Source organism: Orcinus orca, chromosome 6, assembly GCF_937001465.1.
Source record: "Orcinus orca chromosome 6, mOrcOrc1.1, whole genome shotgun sequence".
NCBI lineage: Eukaryota > Metazoa > Chordata > Mammalia > Artiodactyla > Delphinidae > Orcinus > Orcinus orca.
In genome coordinates, this window is record NC_064564.1 from 20,469,287 (window position 1) to 20,486,366 (window position 17,080).

General features: G+C 36.5%; 1 protein-coding gene across 7 annotated transcripts in view; it reads right to left on the reverse strand.

The window, feature by feature from the left end:
• The window catches only part of PPP3CC (protein phosphatase 3 catalytic subunit gamma), a 98,034-nt gene that overhangs the window by 24,968 nt on the left and 55,986 nt on the right, over positions 1 to 17,080 (reverse strand). For all 7 annotated transcript variants that reach the window (XM_033429701.2, XM_033429699.2, XM_049711699.1 and 4 more), the window contains exons 5-10: positions 9,795 to 9,940; positions 7,851 to 7,990; positions 5,005 to 5,082; positions 4,676 to 4,770; positions 867 to 992; positions 57 to 128 (exon numbers count right to left, since the gene is read on the reverse strand). In XM_033429701.2, coding sequence (XP_033285592.1) covers positions 57 to 128; positions 867 to 992; positions 4,676 to 4,770; positions 5,005 to 5,082; positions 7,851 to 7,990; positions 9,795 to 9,940 — 657 coding nt within the window. The remainder of the gene's footprint in view (positions 1 to 56; positions 129 to 866; positions 993 to 4,675; positions 4,771 to 5,004; positions 5,083 to 7,850; positions 7,991 to 9,794; positions 9,941 to 17,080) is intronic.

The following is a 17,080-nucleotide window of genomic DNA, read 5'->3' on the forward strand; positions in this document are numbered from 1 at the left end:
AAACCAAAACCAAAACTTCTTCGTTTCTGATTCAAAGGAGGAAAAGGCAAGTTTACCTTCAATTTCATCATCGGAAATCAATTCATCATCAGAGCATATGTTGAGAATGTTAACCAGCATCTCTGTGACTAGATGATAAGACAAAATAACCCAAAATTTATATAATTAATAAGGTACTTTCTCTAAAATGATGTGGATATATAAACATACATGTTAAATAAACATAGATAAAAATGATTTGCCATTTTGCTATTCAGAGTAGCTGTAAGGAACAGCATTAAATGCAGACCTTCAAGTTTATATAGATTTGGGGGAGATTATTTGCTCCAGTTAAAGTATGGAGTCTTTGAAGATTCCATTGCATAACTACTACTTGATCTCATTAGACTGCTGCCAGAGCCTTTTCTTCACTGATATACATATGAAAGGATTTCCTCCCATTTTACAAAGAAGTTAAGCCACCAGGCCTATGTACAACAGGCTTATATATTTGCATAGCTTATTTGTATAGGTGCACAAATAAAATTCCAAGAAAAATAATTCCTATTTAAATCTCTTTATCACTGCAGAAATCACTGAAGGAATGGTTATTTTATTGTTACTTATGTTATTTTAACATCTTGATTATAGGACGACAGCTATTTTAAATTGATATTTAGAATAAGAAAAGCATAATCAACTAGAATTACAATTTAAAAACCAATTAAGCGCCACTTAAACATCTTTGTAGAGAACAATGAAAATAGAAAACATTTCTGATAACTTTAAGAAAAACATTTCTGAACCATCAGGGGACTCATGCAAATATAAGGGTGCTCAGTCACTAGTTAGGACAATTGATGGTCCAGATGCTTTAGTTCTCTTACCTTTTTCCCCAACAAAAGGCAAAGACCACGTGAAAACATCCATAAAGTTTGGAAGCCAGTATGGGTGTGGAGAACAGTTAAACTGCCTGATATTCATGACATTGTTTTCATATTTTAACACAGCAGCTAAAAAGGAAAAAGGAGGAAAGTCTGGCACAGAGGAAAATGACATGGCAACTGGTACACTTTGTACAGCTGTGTACCTATTACACAGAATTCAAGAACTTACTTTCCATTTATAAATTCAAGACAGATGGAAAATCTTAAAGCATGTTATATAGTTCATTCTTTTAAGAATTATCCCAAGAAACAAAGTTACCTGAAGAGCTCTTATATATAATAAAAGTACAAAAGAAACTAAACTCTGAAACTTCAAAGGGTCTTGCACAGTAACTATCGATAGAAATCTCAGATTCCACATGAGAAAAATTTCATCATAATTTCCCTTTATAGGCCAAGTGGTTACAATTACAACCTTCCTCTGAGGGCAAACATTTCTCATTAAATGAACACAGCCTGTTTTCCTAGTCATTAGCCAGAGCCAAAGATTTTATAAACTTTTTAGGAGTTTATAACAGAGCAGTTATTAATTCATAGTGGGGGATACAGATAGATGGTAAACTTGGAGCAATTTAATAAGGTTCAAAGTAGATTAAATCATCTCTGCATACAGTATGTGAAGAAAAAAATGCCCGTCTCTCCTATACACAGTATATTGCTCACACTCTATAAATGTTTAATATTAACCAGTTCATATATATATTTTGGTACCAAACTGATTTTCTTTATATTTAAAACTTTTTAAAATCCAATCCCTTGGTTTTCATCACCAGAATGCAATGTGGTTTGCATTATTCTCCTAATTATTCTTACTATGATCATAAATAGAATAGGGTATAATAGTTCTCTAGAAATGACAGTTATAGGTCATCTCCTGATTCCTGTCTCTTTGCTTATTGCAGGATAGCCTAGTATTCTCAAAATTAAAGTCACTGGATGTTTAAAATGTACACCATAGATTATAAAGAAAATATATGAAAATAGGATTTTCAGCTTTTAAGAAGCTTCTAATACTGGTTACAATGTACATGTCCCATTATTTTCAAGTATATGTATTTTACTTAGGTTAGATGAATATGTAAATATTCAACAACTCCCTCAATCTACACAAGAAAAAGAGGTGGGAGGTGGACACAAAAATAGAAATAGAGATGTTTAAAAATCATGACTTAAAGGTCTTTCATGTAACCAGTGGAACTAAGAAATGCCTGTTGGTACCAATAAGTCTAAAGAATATACAAGAAAGAAAAACAACAGTAAAAGAAAGAGAAGAAGGAAAGGAGGATAGAGTTGCCTTCTTCAAGAAAAGAGGTACTTGTGCGGTGAATAACTGAGTACCACCAGAGATTATTTTAGATGCCACATGCCCCCCTCTCCCCGGCCAAAGGTTAAGAAACAACCAAGGAAAATAAGATTGTTTCAAGGTAAAGTATGTTACCAATTATGTCAAAGCCAACAAAAAACTCAGAATCAACTGTGACTTTAACAGTTTACTAAAGGAATAATCAAGAACAAGACCAGATTAGAATATGGCAAAGAATGAACTGGCAGTTAGTAAGCTAGTAAAGTGATTGCTGATTTAGATGACATGTTTCAGATTAGCACACTGATAAATCCACGGGGCAATCAATAGACACTTTTTTTTTTTTTTTGGCCAATGCTGTGCAGCTTGCAGGATCTTGGTTCTCCGACCAGGGACTGAACCCGGGCCCCTGGCAGTGAAAGCGCCAAGTCCTAACCACTGGACTGCCAGGGAATTCCCTCAATAGACACTTTTAATAGTAAGGTTAATAAAGGAAGTAAGAAGGGAAAGTCTTCTTCATAGATAAGAGGACTAGGGACACTGTCCTTGAGGAAGTTTGACAACATAAGTGGCACATACTATTCATAAGGGAGGAAACGAGAACAAAAACTAAGTCTCTAATGTATTGGAAATATTAAGAAAAAGGAAATAAGAAAGAATGGAGTTAGGGAGAAGCAGAGTATTATAGGATAGCTAAGACTCAGGAAAGATTGACGAGTAGCAAAAAGAAAATATAAGACTGGAAGAGAATTTAAGTCAAAGAAATGTCTTTTTAAAATGGACAGCAAGTCACGAAGGACATTCAGAGATAACTGTTCCAAAACAGATTGAAATGAGATGTGCCATTTCAAAGTCTACTCTGAAATAGAGGAAGTAGTAAATATATTGTGGGCCTCTTTTAAACTTCTCTCCCAAACTGCATATACAAGATATGACTATAAAGTAATGAGACTTAAGAAACCACCAACGACAAACACACCAGACCTTATATATCAGATGAGTGTGGTCCTTTGCTGTAATCACACCAGGCACAATAACAGTAGAATGTTATAGTAGTAGAGCAATTTATAGTTTGACCAATGCTTTTAATATTCATTTTGATTATTCCAACTTATCTCCAACAAGCCTATATCACAGTTATTTTAAGGACAAACTGAGGCTCAGAGAAGTTAAGTATCTCATTAACTGTGAATTTAAAAGTGAAGCAGGACTAGACTAGGATTTCTGACTCCTAGCTCAGTGCTCTTATCAATATACCTTGCTGCCTTACCGTATATTTAATCCAAAGATGCTGCCATCACTCAAAACGTTTCTGGAACTCCTCTTTTGGAATTGCCTCCAGAGCCATTTTATGAGCAACACAAGAAAAACCAGTCTCATTACCTTATAATCATACCTTGTTCCTGACCCCAAATGGTATCGTCTAGCTTGATCACTCACCTTATTCATCAGTCTTGACTCCGAATGACTTTTGGCTGTTCCAAAAATCAAATCCACCCTCAAAGGACGAAGATTTCCCATCATTGAGGATAATCAAAAGAATGTGTCGCAGACTCTGAAGGCAATGCCAAAAGAGGAGTTCCAAAAATGTTTGAACAATGGGCAGCATTGTTGGAATAAGTGTATAACCTCCCAAGGTAACTACCTTGAAGGGACAATACTCACTTGGATATATTTGTTCTGGCATGTTTGTTTAAAAGTTCTATTATTTTATAGTCATACAGCAAAATAGTTACAGAGGCATGTTACAGAGGAGGTTTTTAAGTAGACCACTGCCCTGATACAAAACTTATGAACTAGGAATCATAAAAGTTAAATTTAAAAAAATGACTAAAATAGACTAAAAGTCTTAGAAGTAGAATTTCTGGATCAAAAGGCATGTGTATATCCAATTATCTTTTTTATATGGGAAACTGAGGTTAAGAAAGATTATATGACTTACCTAAAGTCACACTATTAGTTTCTGGCAGGGCTTGGACTAAAATGAAGATTTTTCTGACTTTTTGTAGAGTATTCATTCTAACAGTATTATTTCTTAAGAGCAAAAACAGCTTAACGGACAGACATTAAAACACTAAACAGTGACATTTTATTGAGGTAGTACTGTTATAAATAAATTAAATTCACCAAAACCAATAATTTATGCTGACTGTTCTAACCTGAACCTGAAGTAATTTATTCTTCTTATATTTTGATTCAGTAGTATAAATCAGACCTATTGTAATCATTATTTATACTCACAAAGAGCCCAATAATCCTTAGGAGATGAAAACCAAGCAGAAGCCCAAATTCTAAGTTTCTTGGCCTTTGTTTCAATTAAGACCCTTTTTTTTCTTATTTAAAATTTATATATATTCAGAAAATTACCTATGCACATACATATTCAACTAGAGCTCACATATACTCACTCACAAATTCAAACTCAAATATTGCTGGTCTCCTTTACCTTTATTGTTATAGACATCTAGGTAATTGGGGGCAGAGAAAATAGTAATGAGTGATGGAAAGCCTGTCGTTTGGCTCTTCCTGTACATTCGATACCTGGAAGAAAAATGACAGCCCGTCTGTCTTGATGTTAAAGGCAAAAACTTTGCAGTGCTGTTTGGTACAGTTGGTTGTTTTTGTTTGTTTGGTTTTGGTTTTGGCCACGCCACACCACAAGTAGGATCTTACTTCCCTGACCAGGGATTGAACCCATGCCCCCCTGCAGTGGAATGTGGAGTCTTAACCACTGGACCACCAGGGAAGTCATGGTACAGTTTTAATATAACTTACCCAGCATCTTGGGCTTCATGGGCTCTGATTATTGATAACAGATTATTGTTCTGCAAAAATTCACAAACTGCAGGGTAACTGAAAAAGAAAATAGAAAACACAAATCCAGAATTAAAACACTTGTTTTTTAATAGGAGAAAGGGGAAAAGTCAAGATGAAATGAGTTGAACTTGTTTCAAAATTATAGGTTTTCATTACCACTGAACTTTTATTAATAGCTTAGCAATCATCGCTCTCGTTTTTCCATGTCACTGATATTCCTCATTCCAGATCAAGGACACAGATAACAGACAACCCTAGGACAGAAGCAGAGTTCCCCCACCTTTTTTTTTTTCTTAACCCACACAATAATAATACAACACCAAAACTTTTCTTGGTATCTTGATATAAAAAAAAGTATCACAGCAGTGTGTGTGTGTGTGTGTGTGTGTGTGTGTGTGTGTGTGTGAGAGTGTGTGTGTGTAGTAGGTGCTAAAAACTGAACACACAATTTTCAAATTGTCAAACTGTTAGAAAAGTTAAAGAACCTACTTATAGCTTCACAGGTAATATCAATATCAAGATGATATTATGCAGGAATATTTCAGGAGCAAATACAAATACTATATCCAACCTTATTCAAATGAAAGGTAGATATTTGCATCTCTCCTATCATATTCTTTTAGCACTAGTACCTTTCTGAATGGCAAATGTTTGATACGAAGAACTGGAGAATACAAAATTATCCTGGAATTATCCAAGTGTTAATTATTTAATTTATGTTTAATCTTTGTTTCTTATTATGTTCACTAGAAAAAGTAAGTTTTAAAATAGGTTGCACATTCACGTGGCATAAAATTAAAAGATATAAAAAGTTATACAGTGAAATGTCTCCCTCCATCTTACCTCTATCTTCCAGCTACCCTGGAAGCAACCAATGTTCTTGGTTTCTTTGAGTGCCCTTTCAGAGATACCATATTCAATTTCAAGCAATTATGCACACACATATGCACACCCCCCCTTTTAGAAATGTCATCAGACGGTACACATAGCTTTTTACTATGTCTTTTTTTTCACTTTACACTAGTGATTATTCCAACCAGTATATAAAGGATTTGTTTTCTTTTTTTCATTTTTAAAAAACAGCCTCATTGCATTGTCTGGTACATTCCATTGTCTGGATGTACAAGCATTTATTTAACTAGTCTCCTATTGAACGTTTAGGTTGTTTAAAACCATCATCATAAATAATGCAACAATGAAAAACTTGTACATGCATTTTACACGTTTTCAAGTAGAGTTGATTCCTATCATTTGCAGTAGCTGTGTTCTGTAAAGTTGCTGCAAAAACTGAGTTAGTGAATACTGAACGACTGCTCCTAGGGGAAATACAGGGTTTCGGTTCTGTGAGCCTCTGGTCACAATGTTTTCGTCAACTAATCAACACATAACCTTGTTTTATGTGTGTTTCTGTGTAAAATCACCTTATTTAATGTATATTGTTGATTCATTAACATGGGCCTCATGGCCAACAGTGCCACAACTCATTCCTGAATGGAGCTTATATAACACATCACAGCCTTCTTGCACATAGGAACACTAGATAGCACTTCAGCAGTATGCTTGGGGCCATTTTAAACAGCAAAACACCAACAAAAAATGTGGGAAATGTTTCACTAAATAGACCACAAAAAGAATACTTGCTTACAGTATGAGAGCTGAAACAAGAGGCAGAGCAGCTGCACGTTCAACCTCAGCCGGAACGTGCACAGGGTGTCTCAAATTTTCCGTTGCTCTGTACACTTGAATGTCTGTGAATGACTGGAAGTGTTGTGAGTATTGATTCCAGGGTTACAAATAAATCTTAGCAAGTAGGCAAATTTGCAAATCAGAATTCTTGAATAATGAGGACTGACTATATAGCCACAGGATTACATTTTAGAAGTAGAAATTCTGGAACAAAAGCCATGGCCATTTATAATTGAGAGATGTTGTCAAGCTCACTGCCATAGAAATTGTACCAATTTATAATGTGCTAAAAATAAAAGTTTTATGTTCCTTATTTTAAGCAATGTAAAGAGAAGTAAAATTTAAATGACTTCATCATATTAGTCACTGCTAAAGTTGGCAGAATGGAATGAAAAAAGTTTACTTAGAAGAATGTTAAAACTATGGCAAAACTGAGGCTTCCTTTTGTGTGCAGGATTTCATTTAATGAATGCATTATCTTAGGCAATTATCAAAGATTTTTCAGGGTACTAAATACAGGTATTATTTATCAGAATAAAATATTTGGATTTTTAAAAAATTCAGGCTTCAAACTTCCCTGAATCTCCCTAATTTGGAGTGGCAAAGCACAATGAAAGCTCACATATGAGATTTAAGACAACAACCAACTTCCAGGAAATGTCCTGGGCTTAGTTCACAATGTCCTGTTCTTTTTATATCTTTGCCAATACCGGTGGTTCCAAAAGCTGGAGAGCTTTCTAAAAAAATAACAGGAGTCCCTTGTCTCAGGCTTACTGAATCAGAATCTCTGAGGGAAGAGCCAAGAAATCTTTATTTTTAAAAAAGTCAATAGATGATGTTTGGGAACAAATAATCTAGATCATTTAAAGTCAGACAACAATATTTAAGCACTGCAAGATGTTCTATTCAGTCGTGTTCGGTATATTACACTTATTAGGGCATAATACTGAGTAAAATATAAAAAACAAAACAGAGTTTTCTGCCTTCAATTAATCAAAAAATTAAATAGAAGTCCCTGAGCGACACAAATTCAAGATACAAAATATGTAGTTAAAAATAATTTGATAAAATATGTTACAATTTCCTTTTTCTAATTTTCTAACTGAGGATTAGCTTACCTGTAAAAATAAGAGCACCCTCGGACCGTGTTGTGGGTATAGTGTTCCAAGGTCTTTTCATTGCCATAATCCTCTGAGGGATCAGACCAAAGCAGGTCACACACTGGCCCAAAGGCTGGAGGTTCTTTAAACCTGTCTAACTAGAAGACACGTAAAAGCCAAAAGAAGAAAAATCATGAAAGCAAAAGAGCTTTTGGAAAATGGTATGGGTCAAAAAACACCTTTCCACCCATAAGAATGCATCAGGAGAGTGGGCGGTAAGCCCCTAAAGAATTTTCCTTTAGGAAGAAAATGAACATTTAATAAATGTAGATACAATTTTTATTTGTTTTTGGTATTAAATTTTAATAAATATCCCTATCCCTACAGTAGAAAAGGACCTCCTTACATCCTAATCTTAAAAGCGGTGCTCATTTAATTTGAATGTGAAATCAATCACTATAGAAACATACTATTTATTAGAAAGACCCTGTAAAGTTTATTTCAATTGCCTAGGTGAGCCAATGTTACCATGACAGCAGGAAGGGTTTTGAGTGTTTCTGTTCATTGTTTATCTCATTCCAATGGAGATTTCTTTATTTTAAAGAATGCTAGTTTTATTTTGCAAAAGGCTTTCATCCTTTCCATTCTATTCAGTGGAGGCATTTCAATATAAGTTATTAATTCAAGCCTTTAGTCACTGCTGCTTTGGTTAACGCATGAAAGCCAAGAGAAAACAAGTAACTAGGATAACTGAATGCCAAGAAGAGAACCTCTACTAAGTGAAAAGGGAGCTTTATATTAATACAATTGATTCAGAATTGTAAAATTCAAGATTTACTATGTAAAAGAGAAATGTTGTTTATTTAATAACAACACGGCAGCAGAAAAGGCTGTGCATACAGGCATACACCCTCTTACCTTGAGGACAGTAACTTTAATTCAGAGAAATTTTACAAACAGAAAATTTTTTAGTTTCAGTACCTATATAAGAGAGGTAAGAGAATACAAGGTACAGAAGAGAAGATGGTGATGTAGAACAATATAAATGAAAAAAGACTGATCACCTTTTTTCAGTCATGAAGATACATAATCCTGAAAAATCACAATTACCAACTAAGGCAAGTGTAGCAATTAAACTCTATCATCTGAAATGTCAAAGTCAATGAATTTCAGAGCTGGGAGAGTCCTCAGACCATCCATTTCAACGTCCTCATTTTACAGAGAAGAAAATCTAAGAGGTTAAGTGATTTGGTAAAGGTTACACAATTAATGGCAGTACAGGGATTAGAACCCTGGCTTTTTTCCTTCCTATTGCTACATAATTTAAAGTTTCAGGGTTATACTCAAAATATGTTTCTAGTTGGTAAAAGCACAGACTTCGTTAAAAATTAGACATTTTCTGGGCTTCCCTGGTGGAGCAGTCGTTAAGAATCCGCCTGCCAATGCAGGGGACATGGGTTCGAACCCTGCTCCAGAAAGATCCCACATGCTGGGGAGCAACTAAGTCCGTGAGCCATAACTACTGAGCCTGCACTCTAGAGCTCGCGAGCCACAACTACTGAGCCTGCATGCCACAACTACTGAAGCCTGCATGCCTAGAGCCCGTGCTCCACAACAAGAGAAGCCACCGCAATGAGAAGCTTGCGCACTGCAATGAGGAGTGGCCCCCGCTCGCTGCAACTGGAGAAAGCCTGTGCGCAGCAACGAAGACCCAATGCAGCCAAAAATAAATAAATAAATAAAATAAATTTATTTAAAAAAATTAGACATTTTCTGGAAGATATATAGGAAAATGTTAACAGTAGTTATTGCCCAATGACAAGATCACAGGTGATTTCCATTTTCTTACTTTTAATTATCTGTATTTAAAAATTTTCAGCAATAAAGACATATTAGTTGACTGTAATAAAAAACAAAATTAAAAGCATATTTACTCCATGAGACTAATGAAAGATTACTTACTTTCCGAATGTCATCTAAACAAGTAATTTCAGGTGACATTCCTCCATGTACACACAGAAACTGCTGGTTTAAGAGGGCAGCAAGAGGCAGACAGTCAAATGTTTCCATACACGCATCATACACCTGTTCAGAATATTTGATTCGACCTATCAAAAAAGGAAAAACAAAGGAAGAGAGTTAAAATTTATCATACATGAAAAAGGATATATGCCAGTTGATTATGAAGCTACTCCAAAGCCATTTGTTACAGGCAAATTTGAAAACACAATCATCTTTGTACAGATATTTCTGAAAAGTTGTGGATAAAGGGCAAACAAAATCTCCCTCTTTTTCTACAAGTGTGACCTTGGATTAACTTTCTAGCTCTGTTGTCCTGGAAACCTGATAAGGTGAATGTAATCAGCTGTGTTATTAGGCAACATTTCTTATGGTAAAAATTACCCAATTACCTGGCGGAAGCTATAGCTTTGGGCTTCTCTGAGTGCGGTGACTCGTAAGGTATGTCCCTCGTGGGATCCTGGAAGCTATGCCAATAAAACTTTTACAAGAGATACTGGCATTTGTGATGCATGAGGCTTCTAAGCCAGGGTGGCTCCCTAATCTGCCCAATGTGGATACTGTTTCCTTGCACCTGAGCTGTGACTAGGAGAGGGTGGGAGAAATGGAGGCAAAAGGCAGAAAAGCTCCAGACTGCGGCATGTACTTCTATGACGACTACTCCATGAAAAGGGATGCCTGATGCTGCCCTTCCTGAACTGTACTCTTCTAGGATGGACGCCATGTATGCCCCATGGTCTCTCGTGAGTCTGCATTGGGTCTAAAAAGACTTCCTGGTGGTATTGAAGATATATAAATAGAAACTGAAGTTTTAGGCGTCATCAATAAAATGTCAATAATATTTTTGCTCATGATTTTTAAGGTCTTCAACCAAATTATGTCCTGATTTTATTTTATGTAAAAATGTTCATCTCAGTGAACTGTATTTTGATGTGGTTGTCATTTTGAGGCTACAGAACAAAAAAACACTCCAGTGGGCAGACAGTGGGTTGGCTTCCACAATTATCTAAAAAGGACAGGTCATGAAATAGTAGTTGGCAGATGGCTTTAATTTAAAGAGAAAGGGAACGTTTTCTTCTTTGGCCTTGGGTTCAAAAAGCCAATATGCTAGGAGGCGCATACTGGTGGAGACGGCCACAAGTTACACAGGCAGGCAGCCCTACAGAACTGTGAGCTCCTTCTCTTCCAAGATTCTGTGAAGATGAGACAAAGCCTACAGGCCCCAGAGAACAACACTATAGCAAGTGAGTCAGATTATCTAGTTGGTAATTATTTCTGTCTTTATTTTCTTCTTGTAATCTCCATGCTTTTAGAAAAGACATGTTCAAATATCAGAGCCTGGTCTTGGCAAGGCTTTGGGGAATAATGTGAAGGGTGATGTGTCCAGATTTGGGCCAGAGTGCAGTACATGGGTAGCAGGAATGACTGGAGAGAGATCCCTAAAGGGAAGGTGTAACCAGTGGACCACACTTAAGGTGCTTCATCCCAGAAGGTGAAGATTGTCTACTGCCAATACTGATCAGGATTTGAGGGCATTAAGGGAGGCTGTGAGTTCCTTTATAAACTTTTAGAGCATTCTGTATTACCAACATCAATAAGGAATTCCTTTGTAAGAGTCCTAAGGTTGCATATAGGCAGGGATTTTAATTAGTTATTAATTCATGCTCCAAATACCATTTTACATCAATAAGATGCCTTTCAACCCAAAGAATGACTCAAAAGAGTTCCTTAGCATACTTCCAGAAGACTACCAAGTCTGGAGAAAGACAGAAAGTAATACAGTGTCCTAACCCATTTTGTAAATTAAAACAGAAAGTCACAAATCAAATTAAACAAAGCGCACAACGAAAATGGGTTACAGAATGTTACCATTTAAATTTTCTTAAAGTTTATGAATATGTATATAAATACCAACATTTTTATTTTCTGAGGGGTTAGATTGAAGATGACTTAGTTTAGCTGTATTTTCTAGGATGGATATATAATCCTTGTATAGTAATATTTATTGTTATATCACCTTTATTTTTGAAATCTGTTGAAGGCTCACAATGTACCTGTGCCATCAGTGAGTTAAGTGTTCAACACAGTGGAATGGAGTCTGGAACCTGACTGCCTGGATTCGAACCTCAGCTCCGCCACCTACTAGCAATAGTACTTTGGACGAATTACTTGACTCTCTGTGCCTTTACTTCCTCATCTATAATATAGGCCTAATAATAATACCCACCTACATTACAAGGTTGCTGTGAGGATTAAATGAATTCACATATGTAAAATGCTTTGAATAATGTATGACACAAAGTTGGTTCTATATAAGTGTTAACCAATAAAATTACCTTATTTTATCCTCACTGAAACCCTGTGAAGTAGGTACATAATCTTCATTAAAAAGCTGAGGAAGGGCTTCCCTGGTGGCGCAGTGGTTGAGAGTCTGCCTGCCGATGCAGGGGATGCGGGTTCGTGGCCCAGTCCGGGAAGATCCCACATGCCGCGGAGCGGCTGGGCCCGTGAGCCATGGCCGCTGAGCCTGCGGGTCCAGAGCCTGTGCTCCGCAACGGGAGAGGCCACAACAGTGAGAGGCCCGAGTACCGCAAAAAAATAAAATAAAATAAAAATAAAAAGCTGAGGGAACTGGGCTCACTTGTCCAAAGCTGCAACTAGTAAGTGGCAGAACTAGAACCTGTTCATGCTCTTAACATGATGCAATACTCCTCCCAATCATTATTTTTAAATTAAATATTTAGTAGGAGAATCTAAAGAGCCAAATATATAATTACCAAAGGTTAAATTAGCTGACTCAAGTGTTTTATTTTCATGATAAATTGTAAGATATATCCCACAATGAAGGAAACATGCACCTCAGTCATAGGTTCACACTGATACAAGTTCTAACTAGTATCAATAATATAACATTAACAAAACAAAATTTTCAACAATATTCTTTGAACGTAATTTTGAGAGTCAGCACTATTTGCAGGAAACCATGACCCGGTCTAAACAGTGATTATATATTTGTTTTAATTTTTATTTGCTTTCACTGTTTTTTTAAAACAAAGGTAATAGGTTCAAAAAAAGAAAGGTTCAGAATTAGTGCCTCCTCCCCCTCTTTGCAGGCAATTAGCTTCCTGGGTGTCTTTATAAAGATAGTCTACGCATACATATGCAGATATGTATATTTATTCCATTTTCACAACATTCTTTTGTTTTTTAACATAAATGTAGAATATGTACACTGTTTTCACTTGCTCTTTGGACTTCTTTTTTTAATAAATTTATTTATTTTGTTTTATTTATTTTACTTTTGGCTGCGTTGAGTCTTCGTTGCTGCACGTGGGCTTTTCTCTGGTTGCAGCGAGTGGGGCCTACTCTTCGTTGCGGTGTGCAGGCCTCTTATTGTGGTGGCTTCTGTTGCAGAGCATGGGCTCTAGGCGTGCGGGCTTCAGTAGTTGTGGCTTGCAGGCTCAGTAGTTGTGGCTCTCGGGCTCAAGAGCACAAGCTCAGTAGTTGTGCCGCACGGGCTTAGTTGCTCCGCTGCTCGAACCCGTGTCTCCTGCATTGGCAGGTGGATTCTTAACCACTGCGCCACCAGGGATGCCCCTTTTTGTACTTTTCTTTTTTGGCTGCGCTGTGCAGCACAAGGGGTCTTAGCTCCTGGATCAGGGATTGAACCCAGGCACCTGGCAGTGAGAGCACGGAGTCCTAACCACTGCACCGCCAGGGAATTCCCATTTTTTGGACTAGGTAACATATTTTGGAGATCATGCCATATCGTTATATGAAGAGTTTTGGTTTTTTTTAATATCTATATAATATTTCACTTTATGGATATACCACAATCTAACCACACCAATCTCTTGCTACTATAAGTAATGAACAATGGCAAACATTTGTTTATTTCAAAAAAAAAATCAACCTGTCATAACAATACTGTTTTCATTAGCAAAATTACAGGAGTTTCTGGAACCTCCTGTAATTTCAGTAAGCTGTTTAACTACACATCAAAAAAGGGGCCCTTGGAAATAAGAAATTAATTTACTTTAGAAATATGGACCCAGAGCTATGAGATGGAATCATAAAACCACTAGGTTTCTTGCTTTCCAAGTACATAACAATAAAGAGATGTTTTTGCAAAGATAAATGATATGTCAAAAATTAACTGTTATACTTTGCTACTCAAATTATCTCTGGATTTGAAAGAAATTTTAAAAATCTCTGCAATATAAAGCACTTTAAAACTTGATATAAGAAAAGAAAAGCCTCCACCTGCCCCTCCTAGAAATATTAACAAGATTGCAGCTGCACAATTTGGAACTAAGCATCACTTAACAGTAATTATAAGGTGCTGATTCTAAATGTTACAGTGGCCCTTTAAGAAAGATCAGCTTATCAGTAAAAACACTCATGCAAAGGGGCACACATGCTCTTTCCTTATATAGGAACAAAATTTGAAATTGTACTTGAATTTGTGTGCTTATTCCAAGATTTATTAACATTTCGGATGCAGCATTAGAATGAAACAGGAGTATATTGGCAGATAAGAGAAAAAGAAAGAAACGTGGTTTAACTAAATTACAGCTGTGAAAAGCAAAGAAAAACCTGAGATAAGAAATCCTGTGCAAAATGACACACTCAAAATGTTTCCCAAACCTATTGTTCTATTTTCTGAAAACAGTCTGAACCAATTTTACTAATCAAAAAAAGAACTCTGAAAAAACAGAGGAAGAATTAGATAGAATGTTACCGAAAAAACATGAATCTTAATTCAGAGGCATCCATACACAGTTTTTTCTTCATTACTTATCTATTGCCAAATATTGAGCATTCCAGGGCCTTTGTTAACTGCTTGATAGGCACTGTTTAATTTTCCCAAGTAAAGAAACAGAGGTGTAATGAGGACCACCTTAATATTTGGCTTAGAAAAACAATGCAAAATATTTCCAATTTTTAAAGTACTTGATGAAGTGGTTCTCAAATGACAAACAGTAGATACTTTCCAAGCCTCTGGAAGAGGTGTTCTTAACCAGCAGTGTGCTACAGAATTACCTGGGATGCTTTAAAAAGCCTTTTAAATGCTTGGCCCTAAATGGATAATTTGAAAGTTACCAGTTTAAAAAACTGGTATAATAGTATTACATAGTGGTGATGAAAAGCTAATTCACGGAGTCCTATGGGAAGATAAAAAATTAAAAGTACTAGTCCTCCTGATCCAGCTTCCCACAGGTAATCACTGTTACCAATTACTTCTGCACCTTATATATTTTTAATTTACAAAGGAGATCACACTATACATGTTCTGCAAATGGCTTCCATCACCTAACAATATATCTGAACAGCTCTCCATATCAGTACATCTAGATCCACCTTGATCTTACAACAGCTGCCTACCATTTCATTTTTTAGATATATTATCCCTTATTATTTTTTTTTTGCTATTACAATTAACACTATAATGAACATCCTTATACATCCATATCTTCTTATCTTTTTGAGTATATAGTGTGGTAGGCAGAATTCTAAAATGACCTGCAATGACCTATACCTTTGTATAATCTGTGCCCCTTTGAGTGGGTGGAACTTGGAAATACGTTGAGACTCCCATGAGTATGTATCATTATGGCAAAAGGGAGATTTTCCTGGATGGGCCTGACCTAATCAGGTGAGCCTCTGAAAAGCAGAGGGTTTTCTCCAGCTGGCTGATCACAGAAGAGGAAGGCAGAGAGATGCATTTGGGCTCTAGAAACTGAGGGCAGTTTCTAGCCAACAGCTAGCAGGAAAATAGGGGCCTTAATCCTACAGTCAATAAGGACCACCAACAACTAGTGAGCTTGGAAGACACCAAGCTCCAAATGAGAACACAGCCCTTGGTGACACCTTAATTTTGGCCCATTGAGACCCAGAGCAGCAAATTTAGCCATACTGTGCCTGGACTTCTGACCTGCAGTAACTATGAGATAACAAATGTGCTGTTTTAAGCAGCTGAATTTGTGGTAATTTGTTATGCAGTATTAAAAAATAAAGATACAGGGCTTCCCTGGTGGTGCAGCGGTTAAGAATCCGCCTGCCAATGCAGGGGACACGGATTCGAGCCCTGGTCCAGGAAGATCCCACATGCCGCGGAGCAACTAAGCCTGTGCGCCACAACTGAAGCCTGCACACCTAGAGCCTGTGCTGCGCAACAAGAGAAGCCACCGCAATGAGAAGACCGTGCACCACAACGAAGAGTAGCCCCCGCTCTCCGCAGCTAGAGAAAGCCCGCGTGCAGCAACAAAGACCCAACGCAGCCAAAAATAAATAAAAATAAAAATAAATTAAAAAAAGAAAAGATACAATCTGCATGATAAACTCCTAGAAGCCAAACTGCTGGGTCAGAAATTTTTACGGATATTCCAAAATTACTCTTCAAGTACTTTACACCAATTTAAACACTCACCAACAGTAGATCTAATTTGTTTTAAACTTCCTGGTTAATTACTGATTTAAAGTGTTTATTTCAATAAGTTCCAAGGTCTGGAATGATCTATATCTTGCCCATTTGTAGCTGACTTTTCTCTCACAGGGTTTTTGAGTGTTCACACTCTAAAATTTCTTTCAATAAGAAAGACCTTTCATTTCAGGCGTTACTAGGAGGAAGGCTGTCATCACAACTGCTAACTTCAATGTAGGAAGCTACTGGTAACAAGAGTTAAAATGAGCATTGGGAACATTCTCAAGTTGTAAGTAGAGGGATTTTGTGGCAGCTGAATAAACAGAGTCTCTGAAAACAAATTTCAAAGTTTTTTTCAACTTTGAATATTCTTTTGGTAATAAAACTTCAAATATAATATATTCCTCCAAGATGATAATCTGAAGAGAAATCTGAATAGGACACAAAGTAAAATCCATGATCAAAATATCAATTATATGAACAATAAAGGTTTTTTTTGGCCACACCACATGGCAGGTGGGATCTTACTTCCCTGACCAGGGGAGGAACCCTTGGCCCCTCGCAGTGGAAGTGCAGTCTTAACCAGTCGACCGCCAGGGAAGTCCCAAAGCATTTTTATATATTCAGGATTATGGGGGGAAAGAGGTAGACTTTAGAGCTAGACAAGAGATTATTCTACCTTTCTTGTTTTATAAAGAATGTACTAACACTTTAGAAATAAAAAAGGTATAATTCTGTTATTTAGTTCAGTATTTTCCTTTCACTATAACAAAGGAATAGTGAATTTTGTATAGTAATACAAAAA